The 20,331-nt window shown below is 47.0% G+C and overlaps 1 protein-coding gene across 1 annotated transcript in view; it reads left to right on the top strand.

The window, feature by feature from the left end:
- The first annotated feature begins 275 nt into the window (after window positions 1–275).
- LOC128714422 (uncharacterized) overlaps window positions 276–20,331 on the top strand; it is a 41,450-nt gene continuing 21,394 nt past the window's right edge. The window contains exons 1-2 of the mRNA XM_053809300.1: window positions 276–1,435; window positions 14,597–14,929. Of these exons, the coding sequence (XP_053665275.1) occupies window positions 276–1,435; window positions 14,597–14,929 (1,493 nt within the window). The remainder of the gene's footprint in view (window positions 1,436–14,596; window positions 14,930–20,331) is intronic.

Below are 20,331 nucleotides of genomic sequence, written 5' to 3'. Positions count from 1 at the left end.
CTTTACAACCCGCTTATCCGTTAACTCACACATCGCACGGTGGTGACGTTAGTAAGCATCTCTGCACGGGTAACTCACTCCCGTGCTAAATATATCCGCGTTGCTTTTTTTCCCCCTGCATCTCCCTGGTTCATTCACTCACAAATACACACACCCTGTTCCGACGTTCGCTGGTTCCTGTCGTAGGCCACCGACGTGTGCCGCATCTTTCGCCTGACGCGTGAGCGCAGTTGCAACTGCATGCGAGCGCACTCGCTCGCTGCACTGCTGCCAACATGCTCTCCTACATGCTGCCAGTCGAGGAAAAATCGCCATCCGCAGCGGCTGCAGCAGCAACGCGTAATCTAAGCCTCAACCTGACCACAACAACCGCGGGTACCGCAACCGGTGGTGTGAGTGGTGTTGTCGGTGGTGCCGTATCTACCGGTGGTGCTGCTGGTGCTACGATCGTGCGCGAGTGTAACGCTGGTTCCGGCTCCGGCCCAACCACCGCGAGTACGTCCAGCGTCGCCCAGGTGCGGTCCATCATCAAGCCAACAATCAAACACGGTGCAACACATCGCTATCAGCTGATCGGTGGTGGATCGGATAGCAAACCGCACGGTGCTGGTGGTGGTGGAGCCGGTGGTAGTGCGGATAGCCGCCAGGCGCGTGGCTGGCAGGACGAACCGGACGGTGAGGCGGACCTGTGCGACGAAAGCACCAACCTGCTGTCGGCCGGTGCCGAGGACGAGGACGACGACGATCGGGAACCAGCCGGCGATCGGTCGCGGCGCGTCGGCCCGGTGAAGAGTGACAAGAACTTCAACAATCTCATCCTGGTGACGAACGGTCGGCATACGAAACCGACCAACGGTAACCATGCGGGCCCAACACCGAAGCTGGCCAGTGTACTGAAACCGACGAACGGTGTCGGTGGGTCCGGTCCGGTACGGCCGGGCAGCAGCAACAGTGGAGTCGCCCACATCAACAGCGGCGGTGCCTACTACAATGGCTACATAGCCGTCAGTGGCGAAAACGACGATGAGCACCATCGGCTGCTGGTCAGTGCGAACAATCTGCGTAATACGAGCGGCGAACCGCGCCAGGAGTGGAACAGCCACAGCCGAAACGGTGAGGGTCCGGGCGGACCGGCCACCACCGATCCACCGCGGTCATCTTCCACCTTTACCAGCACCGTGCGCACCAACGGCAACTGCCGCACGATGAACAGTCTGAACGGGAACCTGATGGGGTCGGAGGCAGCCCCGCCGGTGGTGGCCCCGTTACCGCTGGAACCGTCCGACATTGGGAGCGGTACGGCGGACGCCTCCCTCGGCAGTGATTCGGACTCGGCAACCGGGGCCGGCGGGTCCGGTTCGGCCACCACAGCCGGTGGCGGCAAGAAGGTGAAACTGAACAAGCTTGGCGGTAACAAGAACGTCACACTCAAAAGGTAAGACTCGGGCGGATGCCTACTGGTAAACTGATCCTTATCCTTACCGGCGGTGACAGGGTTGTCAAAGTGGGAGGCAGATAGTCTTCAAAAAGTTTGTTATTTGTTGATAAAGAATAAGTCCCCTGACGAGCCTTGTTTTGGATTCCCTATCAATGTCACTAGCCCTAGCAACACAACTAACCAATTTAAATATTATCCTTTTTACTAGAGGATGACTTCATTCTATACTGTGCCAAAAGTGCTCGAATTACTCAAAAAAATTATCGAATATCTGCTGTGGATATTAATCATCACACACCCTCGCTAGCTAACACTGGGTTGTTTTGTCAAGAACTTCCGGAATTGTTCAATGGTAAATGGTAGCCCTACACCTCTTGAAGGTTTTAAGCCGGTAGAAAGAGAGAGTTTTTCCCTTTGTTTATTGCTTAATTAAACGGCAAGTCAGGGGGAAATTTTTCACTGAGCTTACAACACGGCGAAAATGAATAATGTTTAACATTTTAAAGTCATTTATAAATCTTAAAAAGCATGAAAAACATTGTTTTAATTGGTGCCTTTTGGGACGGCATCACACTACCTCCATAACACACGAATCAAACTGCTCGAATGGTTGAAGCGAATGAAGCGAATGAAGCGCGCTGCTTGACTGATGAGAGTTCAATACTTGAAAAAAAAACAAGATGTATATGGATTTAAGAGTTTGACATGCCTGGCTGACACATCAAAGAGGCTGAAAAATGAACACTGCTCGAAAAAATATCCTGGCACTGCTCCAAACCTTCTACTACGTCTTGAACAAACCTCCCACACTCCATCCCCTGCTTCTCTTTATCCCTCCCCGTCTTTCCCCCTTATTTTCTCGTTAATTTTCAAGGCAATCGCGAGATGTAGGTGGCAGCCGCATTAGCTAGCTAGCGGCGAGGACGAATCGCGCCTGCCACCGGGGTGGGGCTGTGTGCTTATGCCAATAAAATGCGCTCGATAAGATAACATCATCTGTATGACGTTCGTGCGTCCTGGCCACTTTTTGTTCCCTTTCATTTTGTGCTTCTGTTTTTCCTGCCGTCTTGAAGGAGTGGCTTCACGCTCGTTAAATGGGGCTTTTAAGGATTCAAGGTCAAATGGGCGCCCCGTTTGCGCCCGTGGTCCGTTTTATCCCGGCGCGGCACTTGGCACCAACGAGCACGTTTGCAGCAGTCAGTGTGTCCCCAAAAGCTCAAAGAGAATTTAGGGAAGAATATAAAACATACAACCACACACGCCCAGTGCATACTATATATGCCAATCTTTAGAATGATTCTGTGTGTGTGTGTGTGAGTGTGGGTTTTTTTGGCAGTATGAAGGTCACGGCTTTTGTGTATGAGTTTGTGTGGTGCATGTTGCGCGCAATTCAGGATAATTTCCTCACCTCGTGCTGGTGTTCATTCGAGCCGAGCAAAAGTTCACTGCAGCAGATGCAGTAGCACCGAATGGTGCAGTGAAGGAAGAAACACAAAAAAAAAGCTTCGCCAAGCAGGGGTGCGCAAAGCAGGAATGGAAGAATCATAACAACGGGGTGTTAAAATCGAAGATGAGGTTTGATTGTTGGTTTTATTTTTTGTAAACTGTGTGTGGCAATTAGCCAGAAGGTGCTAAAAAGCCGCAACGCATGGAGGTAAAGAGTGTGTTTGCTTTTGTAGTTTTTAATTGCATTTTATTTATTTTACTGCCTACTTGCAAACGTTTCAGCTGGGGTGACATTTCGCGAAGAGCAAAAACACACTTTCGCACATTATCGTTGCTGGTTTGCCAATCGTTCTTTACACCCCTATAGGTAGGGTGTGGTGCTCTGCCAACAATCGTTCACCTTTCTTGCTTTAGTAAACAGCCTTTATCGTCTCGCCTGGAGTAATGTTTTTCTTTCTCGCGTACGAAATCTTCATTACGATTCGTACTGTGTGCGGCTTAATCCGTTTCGGTTAAGCGAACAACGCTGTGCGAACTGATGCGAATGTTGATAATTTCGCCTCGGAACATGTAAGCTTGCGTTATGTAACTTGTTGTTCAACAACCCTTATCGATCGCGTACGTTACTGTAATGTTTGTTTACCGCTGCATTAAGTACTGTTTAACGGAAAATGGTTGATTGTTTTGACAAAAATGGTTTACTTTTCAATGATTTGCAGTAGGTGGTTTCAACGAACCTTTACCTGCGTCTTGCATGTATGTTGCATTTGTGTATTGGAAACCCTTTCAATTCGTAAAAAAAGAGCTACGAGCTCTACGAGTACAAGTATAACAAATAAATCATAAACGATATGACCTCGGTCGGCCAAAGAACTTATTTCAATCAAAACGCTACCGATTGTAAGTGAAGTGGATTTAAAATTATTTTTAATTTAATTAATTTATTTGTTTTTTCAATCAGTGGTCGACAACCAGGTTGTTTAAAGGAAGTAGGTGTTTTTTGTACTATAAATATCTTAATCTACAGGTAGTCCCAGTATTTTTTTGTATTTGACTGCTGAGATAGTATTATAGCACATTCTAGCTTAATATTTAATAATAATTACGTTTAATAATTACGTATTATGCTCTGCAACACAGTACTTTATTAAATTTTTGTTTAACGTTTTCCGTGAAAAGTCACCAAAAATTCTAAATGTAATGTCTAAATGTAAAAGAAAGAAATGAACTCCACAACTCTCTAGTATAAACGATGTAATAGAAGATTATACTTAAATTAAATCTAAAACATCCCCACAAGAGTGCATGTTAGAGGAGTTATTCAATATATCCGCACAACACTGGAGTCTCCTAGGGCTGTCGTTTGCAATAAATTACGTCACTTGGCGCAGGGGGCGTACTTCACCACCCCTTCACGAAGCGCATCAGAGCTGTGATCGATGGTTGTAAAAAAAAAACACACACACACAATGCTCCGTACCGTCGAGACCATGATCGAGAAAATGCACGCGAATTTGTCAAAACGGACTGTCAGTTGTGCGATCATGCGGAAACGTGAATGAGTTGAAGAAGAAAAAAAATCGAGGTAAAGGAAAGACCCCGGAGCACAGCGCTCTAATTGGAACTAATTTTGTGTTTTTTTTTTCCTTTAGTGTTACTTGCACCCTGTCTTACCCAGCGTTGTGCAATCGTGTGAACAAGTTGAACAGTTTCAGTACGGTTAGGTACAGCAGGTAGTTCTTTTGTTGATAAAGCGTTCACCTTACCATTTATGTTTGTTTGTGTAAAGATTATTTATGTGACGAATTAAATGCTTTACAACGTAAAAGTTGAGTACCACTGATATTGTTTGACAGATTAGCGATATTTTTATGGAAAAACGGCGCTGATAAGGAAAGTTAGTCGTGTATTGGATTGTTTAATCCGGTCTACGTATAACAAAGCTGATAGCTCTTCAAACGTTTGTTCCGTAATTAATGCGTTAATACAATAAATTTTCTTGTAATGCTGAAGTATTGTAATCGTAATTTGAACGATTTTTTCATTTACCTTACCACCATTATACATGAAGGCGGCTACTGTTCTAATTTTCGCCTCACCGTTTCACATTGGTAGCTCCCAATTTTGTCGGTTGAATTGCAAGAAAATGCCCCCTTTTTCTCACACCTGCCCTCCATACGCTTGCGCTTTGTTGTTGCCCCTACGAACCGCTAGATCTTTACCCGAAATGACGCCATACATACTGGGATCGTTTGTTTAACTGCTTGCGGAGTGAGGAAAACCTATCACATATCCAGGTTACGGTGTGTTTACCAGCACCGCCGCAGATGTCGGTTGTTCCAGCGCGCGTTCTCCGCAAACCGTTCTTTCGTGGCTGTTCCGCGTGCTAAAACGTTCCACGGTAGCAGTACGCGCAATGGTGGCGCAATAAAGCGTACCACACCGCCATCGAACAGGGAGGGAGGAAGGTTTCAAAACTGCGGGCACACTTTCCCTTCGGGGTTCCGGTGTCGACCAGTCCATTTCAGTGTGGATGGACCAGGGCCGAACTGTGCCCAGGCCCCAATGGAAAGGAAACGGTGTGTGTGAGAGTACCGATGCGCCTCGTTGTCGTTGTTTGGTTGGAGGAAATTCGATGAAAGAAGCGGCAACCGGGTACCGTTAAACTACATGCACACGCGTAAACAACCGAACTTCAGCTCCAGGTCAAGCACTCCGGCGGGTTTTTCTTCGCTGGGATGGAGGAAAACGATCGACGGTGGTAATTTCTGTGTGCAGGCTGGTCAAACTTATTCTTAGTTTGTCGGCTCTCCGTATCTGGATAACGCTAGAGTCTGCAGTTGTTGAGAGCCACCGGTTGAGGACGACCTACCTGGTCAATTCTACCTTATGAATTAGGTTCTTCATTTTATTGGGCTTCAAAACACCTGTTGTCTGCCTTGTTCTGTCCTGCATCTTACTAACTATGACCTATGAATGATCCATAGCTGAGTATTAAAGTCCTGTGTTTTAAGTTCGACATTAAAAGTCATTCCGAAGTGAGTGTGTAGTTTTTAATTCCTATTTGCCATCCTGAAGACATTGCAAAGAGACCATTAAGATTTGAACACGGCCGACTACTCCGTTTAAAGCGCATCAGATAATATATCACGCATACTGATGACGTATACAAAAAAAATATCTTAAGTATGAGTCCAGCCAATAATAGTCTGGGCTGGGTTTGACAGCACTGTCCTGCTTGTTCGGTACCCGTTTACCGTTTCCTGCTTACCGTGTATGTATTATTTTTCCCTTCCTTCCCGTTTATGCTTACGCTACACACTCGCATCCATTATTGCCCAGGTGACTCACCTACCTTTCCCTCCTGCCCTCTTCCTTCCTACCGTGCCCTTTTTTTTATTATGATGTTGAGTGAGGCGAACGTAGCACGAAAGGAAAAAGGTCCGAAACCTGAAAGCTAGCATGGTAGCTGGGCCAACTACAAACCAAACACCCCCCCCCCCCCCCTCCTCCCCCACCCTTCTACCGGTGAAAACTATTGGGAAAAAATTGAACACTCCCACATCTTGCACGCCCCCCTCCCCATGGGCAGAGCATCCCGAAAAGTAAGCACACCAGTCGGCCATTGCATTAAACGAGAAAAATTCAATTGCCAATTGCGGATTGCGTTGTGTTCGTTACGGGGGCCAGAATCGGTGTAGGTGCGTGTGTGTGTGTGCGGGATGTGTTATCGTTCCCCATCAAAAACAAGCGGAATGGTTCAGAAACCCTCTCAACCTCACCGTTCAATCAGCTGCTGAGTGTAAACAGACGAGCGCGAAACGTTGGCCGTATATGCTAATTTGGTAGCAGGAACGAAATAAAAACCCCCCCTCGGCACCATCTAGCGATGACATCAGTGGTGCGTCGGCGTGTATACATTTCGGTACACCCAGCACCTTGCACCCGAGATACGAGCGGGCACCGCACACAATGTTGCTCATTAAAACAAAAAACAATGGCCGCCCCCCAAATGGGTCGTGTGTGTCACGAAATGAAAAATGTATTCGTCTTAGTCTTTGGGCCAATTAGAGCACTCCGCACGGACTCTTTAAGGTGAGCACCATGTTTGGGAACTCTCGAAGATTTCTGTCAAAAATTGTCCCAACGGCTATGGTTATCGATAAATTTATGACTGCCTAATGTCTGAGGATATTCAAATATGGAATGCTGGCGTATCGTCCAGAGTTCTCGTATTCCATCTTCGTCGATTTGCTGTACTGTGCACACGATCCGTCATGGAGGGAAGCGCTCGACAACATGGCGGTAGGCGGTGATAGCTGTTAGAAAGATGGCCGTGATTTTATTTTGGAGCGCGTGTAGTCCAATCTGCATACTGAATCGAATATTTAAGAATACCGCGCATTGCATCCTGTTGACACATTGTTTTGGGACCGAATTTCTGTGAACGTCCCGGATGGAAATACGGTCAAGTCTCCCTAAGGTAGCATCTGTCAAAGACAGGAAGTCTCTCTAAGATGCACATTTTTGACAGTTCCTTCATTTGCAATACATTTTATGTCTCTCAAGGCTGCAAATTCTCCCTGACATGGCATTCTCTAGGCTGCGCATGATGTTTGTACACCAAAGACTCTCTAAGTTAACCGTGTTTTGGGGTTTGTCAATAACAACTGCGTTTACAGAGCATGGTTGAAGACTGTTGCCTTACATTAATAGTATACCATCCAAGTGCTTTCAACAAAAAGGTGGTCCTTTCAGCCTGCAGGTTAGAGAGACTTGACTGTATTAGCTAGATATCTTTAGCTCATCTCCTTCTCCAAACTGGGGAGTACCTCGGGATATTGGCAGAACTACACTGTAACAAATTTGTGGACGTCTACCGCGATCTGTCCCATCATCTGCAGTCAATTGCAGTTTGCATTTTGCAAACAAAGCTGGCAGGGAAAATTATGGGGTAAAGGTATACAGGTCCCCCCCCCCCCCCGTTGGACATTGGACCGAGTGCTCTCGAAACCTGCCATCTCGCTTGTGTACGGGTTTGCTGCGCAATTGTGCTCCGATCGATCGATTGTTGTGTGTTGTGCACCTACCGCTGGTCCATACCGCCCAGAAGAGCTTAGCCGTGCGACGGTGGGAAATGGCGCCTCGGTTCCCAAGCAGCAGGCAATGCATACCAGAGGTGAAAAAATGGCTCCTCACAACAACGAAGAAAAAGAAAAACATCACAAACACCTTCACCTTTTGCACGACCATCAGTAATGGGGCTTTTCCGCCCGTTTGGACGTTTAGCTTGCCAGCTCCACCAGGGTGGTGGAGGTTGTCTGCGCCACATTCACCGACCGCATGATCTTCGCCCGGACTCCTCTCGTTTGATGGGCGAGGAACGCCGATCTGCTTGCGATCGGTTTGTTTAACGATGACGATGTTGCCGCTGTTGCAAAGGTATCGTGATGGAATTAGAGAGAAGACGCTGGATCTACTTTCGCTGGTGGAAAATTATTGCCCGAGTTGCGAACCGCCCCACATCGTCCGGTGGGGATGTTTGGGAAAACTGACGCACACTTTCGCCGCGGCACTGCGCGGGCCTTAGAATGTCCTGGGACGGGTTTTGAGCAGCCTGCGGGGCCTGTGGCCATGCAGAGGGTGAGGTGTATGATTTAATTGCAGACTTCGCTCGGGTTTGCTTTTTTGCTCTCCACCGCTTCACGTTCGTCAATCTTCCCGCGACGCGGCGTGAAAGAATACCCCATCTGGATCCGCTGTTGATGGGGATCTTCTCCATGGCTAGATAATATTGGCGACCCACCGGTAGAAAGCACCGAGCGTTGGCTGCAGTTGAGACACGCGGGCATAATTGTGATAGCGGGCACCGTACGTCCGGAGTTGTCCATCAGGTTAAATGGGGGTTCGGTGACACTTAACGATGTCTCGATAGACCGACAGTACACGTACCAAGATTGAACGTTGTGCCGATTAGCTTCAATTATCATACTTGCAATGTGTCCCGCGTGTCAGACGGTCAGGTTATGTGATGGGAAATGTGATGTTGCTTTTTGCTTTTTTCTTTTAGTTTTGGATGGGCAAAATCAACAAAAAAAAAACCCCTCGGGAGGGGGTGTCTCTAGCAGATCTTTTCGTCGGGTGCAACGATCATGTCATCAGATGCGCATCAGACTGCCGCCCACATGACCGTTCATTCAATTGATGCACTTTAAACCATCTCTGCACCTTCCGCCCGCCCCGGTAGGGGCAGCTGGGCGTAGTAAATGATGTCAAATGGGATGGATGGTTTGTTTGGTGTTTGTTTGCTTTGTTGTTTTTTTGTTGTTGTTGGTGAGCGTGTGTGTACTTTTTTATCTGTTTGTTTTTGTAAACATAAAAGAATTGCGGACGTTCATCTTGTGCTTGTCAACTGCCGAAGAATAACCATTATTCTCCCGGGATGTTTAATTAACCCTTTTCCGAGCTGTCATCACCTTTGTCACGTTAGATGAATCATTCCGCCCGAAACCGCACTGCCGAGTTGTCATCGTTCATTCTGTAGAGTATGATTTTTTTTTGTTGCTTGCCTTAGGGCAGTGTTGCCAACCAATAGTTTGCAAATTTTATTTTATTTATTTACTTTTTAAATTTTCAATTGCATAAAGTGATTTCGTTGCGAGTTGCGCGAATTATGTGAGCCAGAAAGCTTTTTTTTCCTTAAGTCAAATTCCCTTTATAATTTCGTTTATACATCGTATCAGGGGATCGAATACTCATTCTCTTGTTACGTGTCTGTGCGGTGCAGCAAATAACCAACTTATTGGTTTTTACCGTATCCGAATATACGAAGCACCACCACATGCAAATACACACAGAGTGTACGGAGTGTAATGGTGTCCGTTATCATAATGGCGGGCCGGATATTGATGATCGATTAACTTGCTCGCACAATGAGCGATCGAGTCGAGCTGTTTGGGTCGTTTAGTTGAACATTGCACCTTTCTCTCTCTCTCTTTGTTTTCTTTCCCTCTCCTTCATTACTCCAACTCATCACGCTCCATCAAAATCCGGTCGACGTTTCTGTCTGCTTTTCACCGATTATTGCATCTTTCGGTTCGGTTCAAATCTGACGGGCAGCTATGGTTGGTGGGTGTTTCACAACGTTTTTTTTTTAATGCCCGTACCGAGATTTTCCTGCCTCCTTTTCACACTCTCTCGAACCGATTTTGGGATGGTTCCCATTCACCACTTTTACAGGGCTGTGTCGTTGTGCCAGCGCTACTCCAGACGAGAATCGCCGAGTTGTTTTTTTGTTTCTTTGGGTGGTGCGCCTGTCGTGAGAAAATAAGAAAAGTGGGCTTGAACAGATCGAACGGTCTTATTGCCGCAACCAATTCCGTCCGCGTGTGTCTGTGTGGTTGTTACTGTGAGCTTTTCCCAACCTTCGCCTTCACCATTGGCGTTTCCACCGAAAAGACAGGCTGCACGAAATCGGAACGGATCGATGATGCTTTGCCCCCCCCCCCCCCCTATACAAATCCTAACCTCACTTCCCCCGTCTGTACTGGGAACCATTATTTGCTAGCCAATGTCGGGGGCGCAAATGATGGAGAAAGTTCTGTCTTCTCCTGAGCTCGTTGATGCTCAACAACGCTCCAGCCCGATGACGACGATTTTGACAGACAAACAAAAACGAAAAAAGAAAAATACCCACGCTCACAATTCATCGCATTACAAAAAAAATACAAAAATAGCCCTATTAACAACTGTTACAGCTCGTCAGCATACGGCAGGAAAACAAATTTTCCTTTGCTGGAATGAAGAACGCACGGGTCAACCGGTATGCATTTCACGGCACCGTGCGACACACTCCGGAATATTTTTGGTGAAATCGCAAGATCGAACAAATTTGGCAACACTGGCCGAGTCGATCGGATGGCCTCTGTTCCCGAGGGGAACAAGGGGGTTTATGAACCATCGCGTGTATTTGAGTTGTCTACTGCATTTTCTAGCATCCGCAACGAAACCTCCGGATACAATTGATTTCTGGAAGCGTGTTTACCGTTCCTCCATTGGCAGCTGTTACCTCCAGCGTGGCAAGAGCGAAAGATGCTTACGGCACAGCGATGGTGGTGGTTGACCTACGTCTAGGTGATTATATGTATAAATGGAAGATATTCACCAGTAGTTCTCCGCAGACGACGCGTTATTTCGATGGGCGTTATTTTTAGCATCATTTGCCCATAAATGACTTCCCGTGCGCCGTACCGTCAATCGGTGATGGCAACACGGTACCACGGTGATACGATCGTCCATGATCGATGGTTTTGGGAAGAGTATTTATAATGGGAGGTTTTGTGGTTGTGATTTGGGTCAGGCACATTGTACCCTGTGACATTTAGGAACGAGTTGGAATGAGTTACCAGCTCTTGAGAGTTGCACAGTAGGGCGTCGATTATCGATTTCCACGTGGATTCAGATATGCAGGCTTTTTGATGTCTTATATACGTCTGAGGAGTCATGGATCTCTTGAGAGTTGATTCTTGATTTGATTGACTCCTCACTAGAGATTCATATGAATGACTCTTCTCTCAAAATTCTCTAAAGACCCTGGCATACGCTGATGACATAGACATCATTTTTTACGGCTCTCCTACGTGGCAGATGCTTGATAGGTGATCGTACTTCCGAAGTCGTCCAAAATTTCACCTATCTTGGGTCAAAAGTCAGCACCGACAATAACAGTTTTTCTACAGTCTGACTGTAACTTCTCTACTCGAAACACCTGTCACGACGAATTCACGTTCCAGTACTCACATACGCTTCTGAGACATTGACTTTGTCCAAAACAGACGAAACCCTCTTAGGCACGTTCGAGAGAATTCTGTGGCCCCGCATGTGTGGAAGGACAATGGAGGAGTTAATGACGACTGTCGCACAGCGGATTGGACTCGCCAGGTTCCGGTGGGCTGGTCACGTCATGAGAATGACACCGGACGACCAAGCCCGTAAAGTCTTGAAGTCTTAGCCACGTTCGAGAGAAAGATGCGCAGAAGAATTCTGTTGCCCCGCATGTGTGGAAGGACAATGGAGGAGTCAATGACGACAGTCGCACAGCGGATTAGACTCGCCAGGTTCCGGTGGGCTGGTCACGTCATGAGAATGACACCGGACGACCAAGCCCGTAAAGTCTTGAAGTCTTAGCCACGTTCGAGAGAAAGATGCGCAGAAGAATTCTGTTGCCCCGCATGTGTGGAAGGACAATGGAGGAGTCAATGACGACAGTCGCACAGCGGATTAGACTCGCCAGGTTCCGGTGGGCTGGTCACGTCATGAGAATGACACCGGCCGTAAAGTTCTTTTAGGTCGTCCACATGGACAGAGGAGTCACATGAAAGTAAAATGAACTACCTAGAGTACCCTACCTAGTAAGAAACTACACTAGAAGTGCCCTGAGTTTTGTTGAGGTTATGGTTGTATCCTTCTCGTGAGGAGTTTTCGTCGATTAAAAGTGAGTTGAGTTGAACATTTCGATGTTAGATTTGGTAAGAAGGCAAGAAGTACCACTGTTTTCTCTGCCAGTCTGCCAAATGAATCATATTCGTGCAGGAAGCAGCTGAATACCTAGAGTAGAATGATTGCATGTTTTGATACAAAATACATCTCGCCGGTACGGGGTTGTGTTATTGCATCCATCCATCCGTCCAGGCAAATGCATTTTACACGCACGGTAGACATCCAACCGGGCGCACCGCCGACAGTACCGACAATGCTGAATTACTGGTGTAATGTGCAGTGTATCATACCGGGGTTTACACGTATATTTAGAAATAAAACACTGCCTTGCTTTATTTCCTTTGCCCAACCTGTCAATACGAGGTTTTTTGTTTTTGTTTTGAAAATTCCACCATTCCATTCGGCGGTGGAAATATTTGTGCTTTTATGTTGTTGTTTTGCTGTTACTTTCACTCACACCCGTTTCCCTTTGCTCGTGGCGAGGGGAAGGAGAAACGGAGGGAGGAAAGAGAAAAAAGGAAGAGAGGGGGGCACGCGCCAAATCTTCGTTGCATTTCGCGCTACCGATTCCAATTCCAACCGGAATGCCGCCCGGCCTCAAACGGTTTTGGATCTGAAATTGAATAAAGATAAATTTAGCATCATTTGCCCAGGGCCCCGGCCGTGCTTGCGCGTCTACGTTCAGCGCGTACTGCCCCGTGCCGCTTGGTGGCGACGGGTGGGGCCGGGTTAGGCCGCATTTTTCCCCGCACCCAACCGGCCGGGGTTTGCTTTTCGCGGGGGCATTTTCTTACGGGGCGCGGCAGCGCAACCAACATTCCTCGGCTCGTGCGATAATGTTCTCACACCCCGGTGCGACGCCACATTCCGGTACGGATTCAGTCGCGAAAATCAAAATATCATAAATGTAAAATTTAGCAAATTGTGTACGAAATGGTGTTGTGTGTATGTGTTTTTTTTTATTTATTTTGGTTTAAACATGGCCTCTGGAGTAAGCGCGACAGGGTGCGATTGAGGAAAAAAAATGGAATGTAGGAAGGGGTGTAGAGCGCCTGTGGGAGAAGCGTCGGTGAAGATGAGATTTTATGAGCTCATAATTTGACGCCATCCACCAGTGGTCGGGACGGTTTAGTGGATTTTCTTCTCCATTTCGTGTACACTAAAAGCAAAAATGGAAAAAAGCGTATAACTTTTCCCCGGTAGCATTAATATATGAAAGGGAAGAATGGAGCTCTGGATGGGGAAACGGGGAAGGGGAGGAGTTCTTGTTATTCGTCAACACTGGAGTAACCTTTTCTGCTCGAATACACCAACACATTGAGAAAAGATGTCGAGATATGAAAAATTCCTGTAAACAGACCTAATCTGTCACTAGTACCGCCATGTTGAATCCGGTTCAGAGGTTAGAATTTGTTTACAATGTAAACAACTGCAGTTCCGTCCAATATATCAACTCAAATTTTGATATTAATTCGTACTGATCAGTATTATTAGTTAAAATACTGATCTGTCAAGCATATCAAAACTTTCCGGTTTTGACAGATGAACGATACTTGAACTCTTTTTTGCCTTAACGGATATACATTTAAATTTTTCCAAGCTGCACACAGACGGGATCGCCATTATGGAGAAACGTTCAGCTTTGGTAAACAAACTCTCAGTGATAGATATTCCATTCGAGTATCGCAAGAGTCTTCAATCGTACCCTGTAAACACAGTCATTGCGATACTAGTATCAGGTACTTGTGTTGTTTGCAACTGTCAAATCTTAACCATTGTGATGTTTATAAAAAGTTTTTTTTTATTGTTAACACTAACAATCTCGCGAGTTCTTGAACGGTCCCGGATGGGATTGGAACCATGGTCCCTGTCGTGGTGCAGACCGGCGCCACTAACCCAATGCTATCGGGCACTCGTAAAACGTACCATAATAAACGTCCATAATAATGCATATCGTTTGCTTGTGGCGGAGTAATGACATCATCGGTAAAGGGGTTTACGGGGCGTTCTGCAAACTCGTCTGTTTCTTTATCTGATTTATGGGTTAATTCCAGTTGGGCAAAAGTTCATTTCTACACCCGTCAGTGCACCAACAGCATGCAAGAAACATGCAAAATACCTCCATAAAGACTAACGCTATAAAATCTGTTCCAGTTTTTTCGAGTTAACGATCGTGTTTATATGTGCCGTTTACCTTCCGTTTTCCGTTCGCAGAGTATCGTTCGGCTCGTCCAAGGGTTCGATGGTGGAAACGCTCGTGTTCGAGACGCCAACACCGCTGCCGGAGCATGCCGAGCGGGAGTTCTTTCAATCGCCGGCCGTGCTGGCCGGTGCAGGACACACGACCGTGTACAGCGGTGGCAGTGGTCCACATCATCACTATCCGGCGACGGGGCTGGCCGGGATGCACCATCCGCATCACCACCCGCATCACCATCACCACCATCATCAGTACCATCCGCAGTATTCCGGAGGCTACCATCCGCTGGACGGTGGAACGGGCACGGCCGGACCGCACGACGACAGCGGTATCGAGCTGCAGGAAGAGTAAGTACATTGCGAAAGTGCGAGCTGCATAATATCCCAAACACGCGGATGTGTTGGCCAACGTGGGGCGTAAAGGGTTCTTCCCATGCGTATCATGTTCAAATATCAACCGATGTGCGGATAACTCTTAGACGAGGTCTTTCCCACCCGACGAATAATGGAAGGGACGCACGGTCGCATCTGAAAAGCAAACTGGGGAGCGAGAAAAATAATACGCGCACGGCGCTTCGCTGTACGAAACCCGTCGCTCCAGCGTCTGGCGTTGACGAACCGGACGAATGTCAGCATAATCAACCTTTCGCTGAATGGCAACACAATTGCACGACACGCTGACATAACTCTAGCCTATTGGACCGGAACCATGCAATTATGTTGAATCTTTTGCAAAACGGGACAAACCGGGCCGTGCTGACGACAGGCAGAGGCACCGCCGGTAGGGCGGATCCGCGAGCAAATGCGAGACGATATCATGCGCGACGTAACTAACTCGTCAAAAAGAAAGGCTCCGCGTACGGACGTACGGGATGTGAGGTGCTGTGCGGATCAGGTGGAGATGATCGCCACAGTGCGTGTGGGCCCTGGCAACGGTGCGCCATCTTGCGGCGAATTTTAACCAATTACGAGCAGCACCGAGACAGGCTGCGGGTGTGTTCGTACGGGTGGAGAACTAGAATCTAGAGTGAAGATATGAGGTCGCTCCGCAGCACATTGTGTTTGGGGTGAGCTGATGTCGATAGGGACGGATTCTGGTTTTTGCATGCTTGATCGATGCTCGCTTTTCAGCGTTAAACAATCCGTGTGAGTAATTCTATCTGACGTACGGAAAGAGGGGAGAAAAAACAAACATTGTTTGCTGACATTCTTTGATTTCCCCACGCCATCCTGAGCATTCAAGTGTCGAACGTCACAAAATAATGTGTGCACTGGTAGGGGATCATATGCCGGACAGCTTCAGAGAACTGTCACACGAAATTGATCCACATACTTTCCAGCTCATCAATCATGTGTGCTCGTGCCGTCTGCGCCGTTTGGGAGAGATGAACTTTAACGTCTCCACTCCCCTGGGGGGTCGTACAATTTAATCATTATTTCATCATTTAGTGTCCTGCATGTTGCCTTGATTACGGCTCGGCGAGTTTAATTATGCTATAAAGAAGGGCTTTGGGGGTTTTGTATCGATTGGCTAACATTGAGCGGATGACAACTCTGCCCCAACGGCAAGGACATGGACATGTCCTGTGCGATGTCCTTCGTAAGCGTCTTTGATTGTCGGTGCTTCAAAGTGACTTCACGCTTTTGACTTCTGTGGTTAATGTCTACACGTTGATGATCCCATCCAGCACCACTTTCTCCTTGAGACTCTCTGTTGCGTTATTTTGCTTGAGAAATGCTAGAAATATCTGCAACCTTGAAACCAATGCTGGCATTCGTGAAATCGTTTCACATTCTCTCGTACGTTCGAGGTTTGCTTATGAAAAGAGCTGAATAAATAAAATTCCCGTAATTGACAACAGATGTCTAACCTTGCTCATGGTGACCTATTGCACGAGGCGGGATGGTTTTTCACATTGCATCCATTACTACACATCCGCTGTATTAGATTACGGGTGCGTCCCTCCCGGTCCGTTCATGGTCAACAGAAGCTAGCGTGTGGTGCTACCGCCAACGCACCTACGGCGTTTCGGAGCAACTTCGGGAAGCGCCTGCAACAGCGAATCTGTACCCACGCTCCACGCGAGAGTGAGTGCAGAATCTCTCTCGCTCTCTCTCTTTCCTTTTGGTCGTAAATATTCCAATCCCTTTACGCTCACAAAGCATTGCCGGAATGGAGCAAGCGCATTGAGTCTGTTGCATCCACTTCCAGTGAGTGACATTGGTGTGTGGAGATTGATCGAAGGTGTTTTGGTGTTGGTGAGCGTTTGTTTTAAAATTTGACCAATTCTTTTTCGACCGGGGCGCCATGCAATGGTGGGCTGGCTTAAAACAAACGAATATGTGTGCAGCAAACAAAGGCACTAGAATGTTTTTCCTCGTGATTTGGAAACACTCTTTATTGGAATATCTGATATAGGGCGATCAAAGGTTAATGGCAAAGTTTCGAATTTTATAAAAACCTCGTAGAAAATTTAAATAAATAAAATACTAAGAAAGATTGATAGTACAATCTTTTCCCGAGTTACGCAAATAATGCGTGCCAGCGAAATTCGCTTAACTCGAATTCCCTTTATAATATCGTTTATATTTAGTATTCAGTGATCGATTTCTTCTTTTTACGTTACGAAGCACATTAATAATCGATATTTTTACGTTTACTTCGACAGCTAGAGTAAATTTTTACCATAATTAATGAAATAAATATAAAAAAAAAATCGTATTTTAAAGAGAATTCTAACTTTGACAAATAAAAAATTCAATTCCACATACAAAATTACAAGAACTGTTAAAATGTTGCGATTCGTGTATCTTAAATTCGCGTAGCTCGAGTGTCGCGTAAATCGGGAAATGACTGTAAATAAGGGGGAGAATTATTAAAAAAAAAAACCGAAAACACGTTCTCAAAATGTTATTGAGTTCTAAAAACCTCAGAGCCAAAAAGACTTCCGTCGAAGTTGTTAATGAAAATCAAATGACTGCGAGTTTTTGCCAATTGCGTAAATCTCTGCTTGTTGCAACTTTAAATCGGGCTTGAAAAGGAATTCAAAATGTCCGTTAATGTACGACATGCGGATGCTCAGTATGGGTCGAATTAGAAGTGTTCGGGATACTTTTCGGTTCACCACCGCCATAAATGACATAATCAATTAATCGAGCGACTGTTGCCTGTGGAAACTGTTACTGCTAATGGGGCGGTGTTGATAAACGTACACCAGCTGGAACGAATCAGTCAACTTCCAGTGAGTTCCCGAGCGTGAGCGCCGTAGTATGCCAATGAAAGGCAGAGTGAGAAAGAACAGACTGGATGGAAGAGAGCAGTAGCGGGCACTCACCGAAATGTTTACTGGGATTGTTGGGCTACAGTTGACCGATAGAGTCATGCGTATCATGCTCACTTTGTCGCTCTGATGCGTTAGTCCATGCTCATGAAATTGAGTGTTGCTTTTTAATGCGTGCTGCGGTGTGCGGTGGTGTGTGTTGTTAAGATGTTTGCACACACTCGTACCTACCCGGTGTACACACACATACACCGGCAAATGCGCTGGTTGCTTCGGTCCGCAGTGAGAGTGTGGAGGGCGCCTAACTGATTCCGTTGGATGGGTTCACTGTGTTGTGTGGCCGTGTCGAAAGGGTCGAAACCGAACGAAAACACAATCAAATCTAGCGGAATATCGTGACGACGTGCATCCTCTGCTCAGCGCTCCAGCTCGCGCTCGTACGGTTAGCGGTGTGAACGTTTGTGTCCGCACGTTACGGTCGGTGTGCAAACCTCTGTCTGGCGTGTGTGACGCAGCCCTGGCAACACCGGATACCAAACGGTTCCTTCAGTACTGTTGGGGTACGTACGGGGTACGGCTTTACGCCTTTGGACAACGGGGTATATTTCTTGCTCTTGGTTTGCTGTCCGCAGAAACCGACGCCCCGACGCATCGCCGGGAACTCTGGCGGGGGTTTTCCTTTTTGGTGCCAATGTGCAGGCTTGGACGAAGTCCTCCTGTGTGGTGATGGTTGGCAGTAACGGTTCACCCACCCAAAAGCGCCCTGGGTAGTAATAGTGCCTTCCAAAGCTGCGCTTCATCCGTCTCCGGTTGTTTTTTCTTCAGTTTTGTAGGTTAAGTTGCCGTATGTCATCTCGACGACTGACTTTTTGGCGTATCGGAAAGGAAATTGGTATATACAAGCGGATCAGCGCTTGTCGCTTGTGCGTGTGTGTGTGTATGTGCATTATGTGTGGTGGTGTGTGTTGTGTGCTGTAAATTAGACGGTGTGTAAGAGAGAAAGACGAGAAAAAAACGGTATCGTTCCGGGTGCAACGCGAAGCACACTCATGGCAGTATAACCCTCACAGGGCCCTCCCGAAATAGGAATTCTAGCCTAGATTGGTATCTCGGCCTCCCCCCTCTCTCAAAAAAAGCAAACTTACAGAGCCATCCGTGCGCCAGCATATCTAAAACACCCAGCCCGTTACGGTTGTGTTCATTGCCCTTTTAGCGCCCTCCCTCATTGTTTCCGGCGGTCAAACGCCGTGTGCTGCGAACGATCAGCCGCATCTCATCCCCAGCCATCTCTTCAATCAGCCACACTTTTCTCCTCCACATCGCAGTCAAAAAAAAAAAAAAAGAAATGGATGCCCTTTCTAGTGTGCGTGCATTGTGAGCGCGACTGTGTGTGCTGTACGGTTGTGTAAAGGTGTTAAAACAAACAACAAAATAAGCGGTGTGAACAGCCTCTAATATATCCAGATATTTATCACACAACACCCGACGCAGAACTACAGGTGTATCTAACACAGTTGTTGCGCAGTGAGTTCGATCTATTTGGGAACAAAATTAAATTGTTTGTCGTCGTATAATATTTTCCAAACAACGCCACAACCACTGTTCGGTCGGGGAACGGTGCAGTGTTATGGCAGTCAACACAATCAACACATCAAATGAGATGACACACGGAAAGGATATATCCCCGCAGGAATTCGCTAATTGGCGCCATAAATCTTGCTGCAGAGGAGTGACCTCACCTTGCCCAGTTTCGTACATTCGGGGTATATAAATCTGTGTGAGTGCGTGTGTGTGTGTTCAAGGAAGGATGGTTAAACTGGAAAACTATTCCTAGACCGCCTGTCGTCCGCAAGTTTCGTGTGGGAACTTTGCGTCCTCAGCGATATCGCTTGTTGCAGTTTGAGAGTTGCCTTTGGGTTCCTTTCGAGCGCTCAGCTAAACGGAGCGCTTTATGGCGGACATTTGTTTTGAAGTGGTTTGTTCTTGTAAAGCAATAAGATTGTTAATTGGGATTAACGCTATCGTACCATTGCAGGTTCATGTTGCTGGGTAGACATGGATGATAAACCACCCCCGAGCGAAAAGTGAACAGCGTTTATCGGGCTGGGATCAGTCACTCAGCGTTGGCCTCTCACGATACGCCTATAGTACGCCTGTGCTTATGCACTGCCCGCGATGTTATCGTCTGGCTCTGGCACGTACGGTGGGCAACGAGTATGAACGCCAGCGCGGCCCCGGGCACCTATGTCTTGATTCCCTTCTTTTTAGGAATCTTCTCTGTCCAGCGGACCGTACCGCAACGTCGGCTACGTCTTTTTTTTCTCATCCAAACCGCAGCGTAAGAACACTGCGTTCCACATGGACGCTTGCAAAGGCAAGGCTGCGGGAACACGCGTACCAACGCCAAACCAGCGCCTAAACGCCTGCCTACCAGGGCTTGTGAACCGCAGCAGGGCTCGTTAGCAACAA

Source organism: Anopheles marshallii, chromosome X (assembly GCF_943734725.1).
Source record: "Anopheles marshallii chromosome X, idAnoMarsDA_429_01, whole genome shotgun sequence".
Classification (NCBI taxonomy): domain Eukaryota; kingdom Metazoa; phylum Arthropoda; class Insecta; order Diptera; family Culicidae; genus Anopheles; species Anopheles marshallii.
The sequence above is the reverse complement of the archived record's forward strand: the minus strand, read 5'-3'. Positions and strand labels throughout refer to the sequence as shown.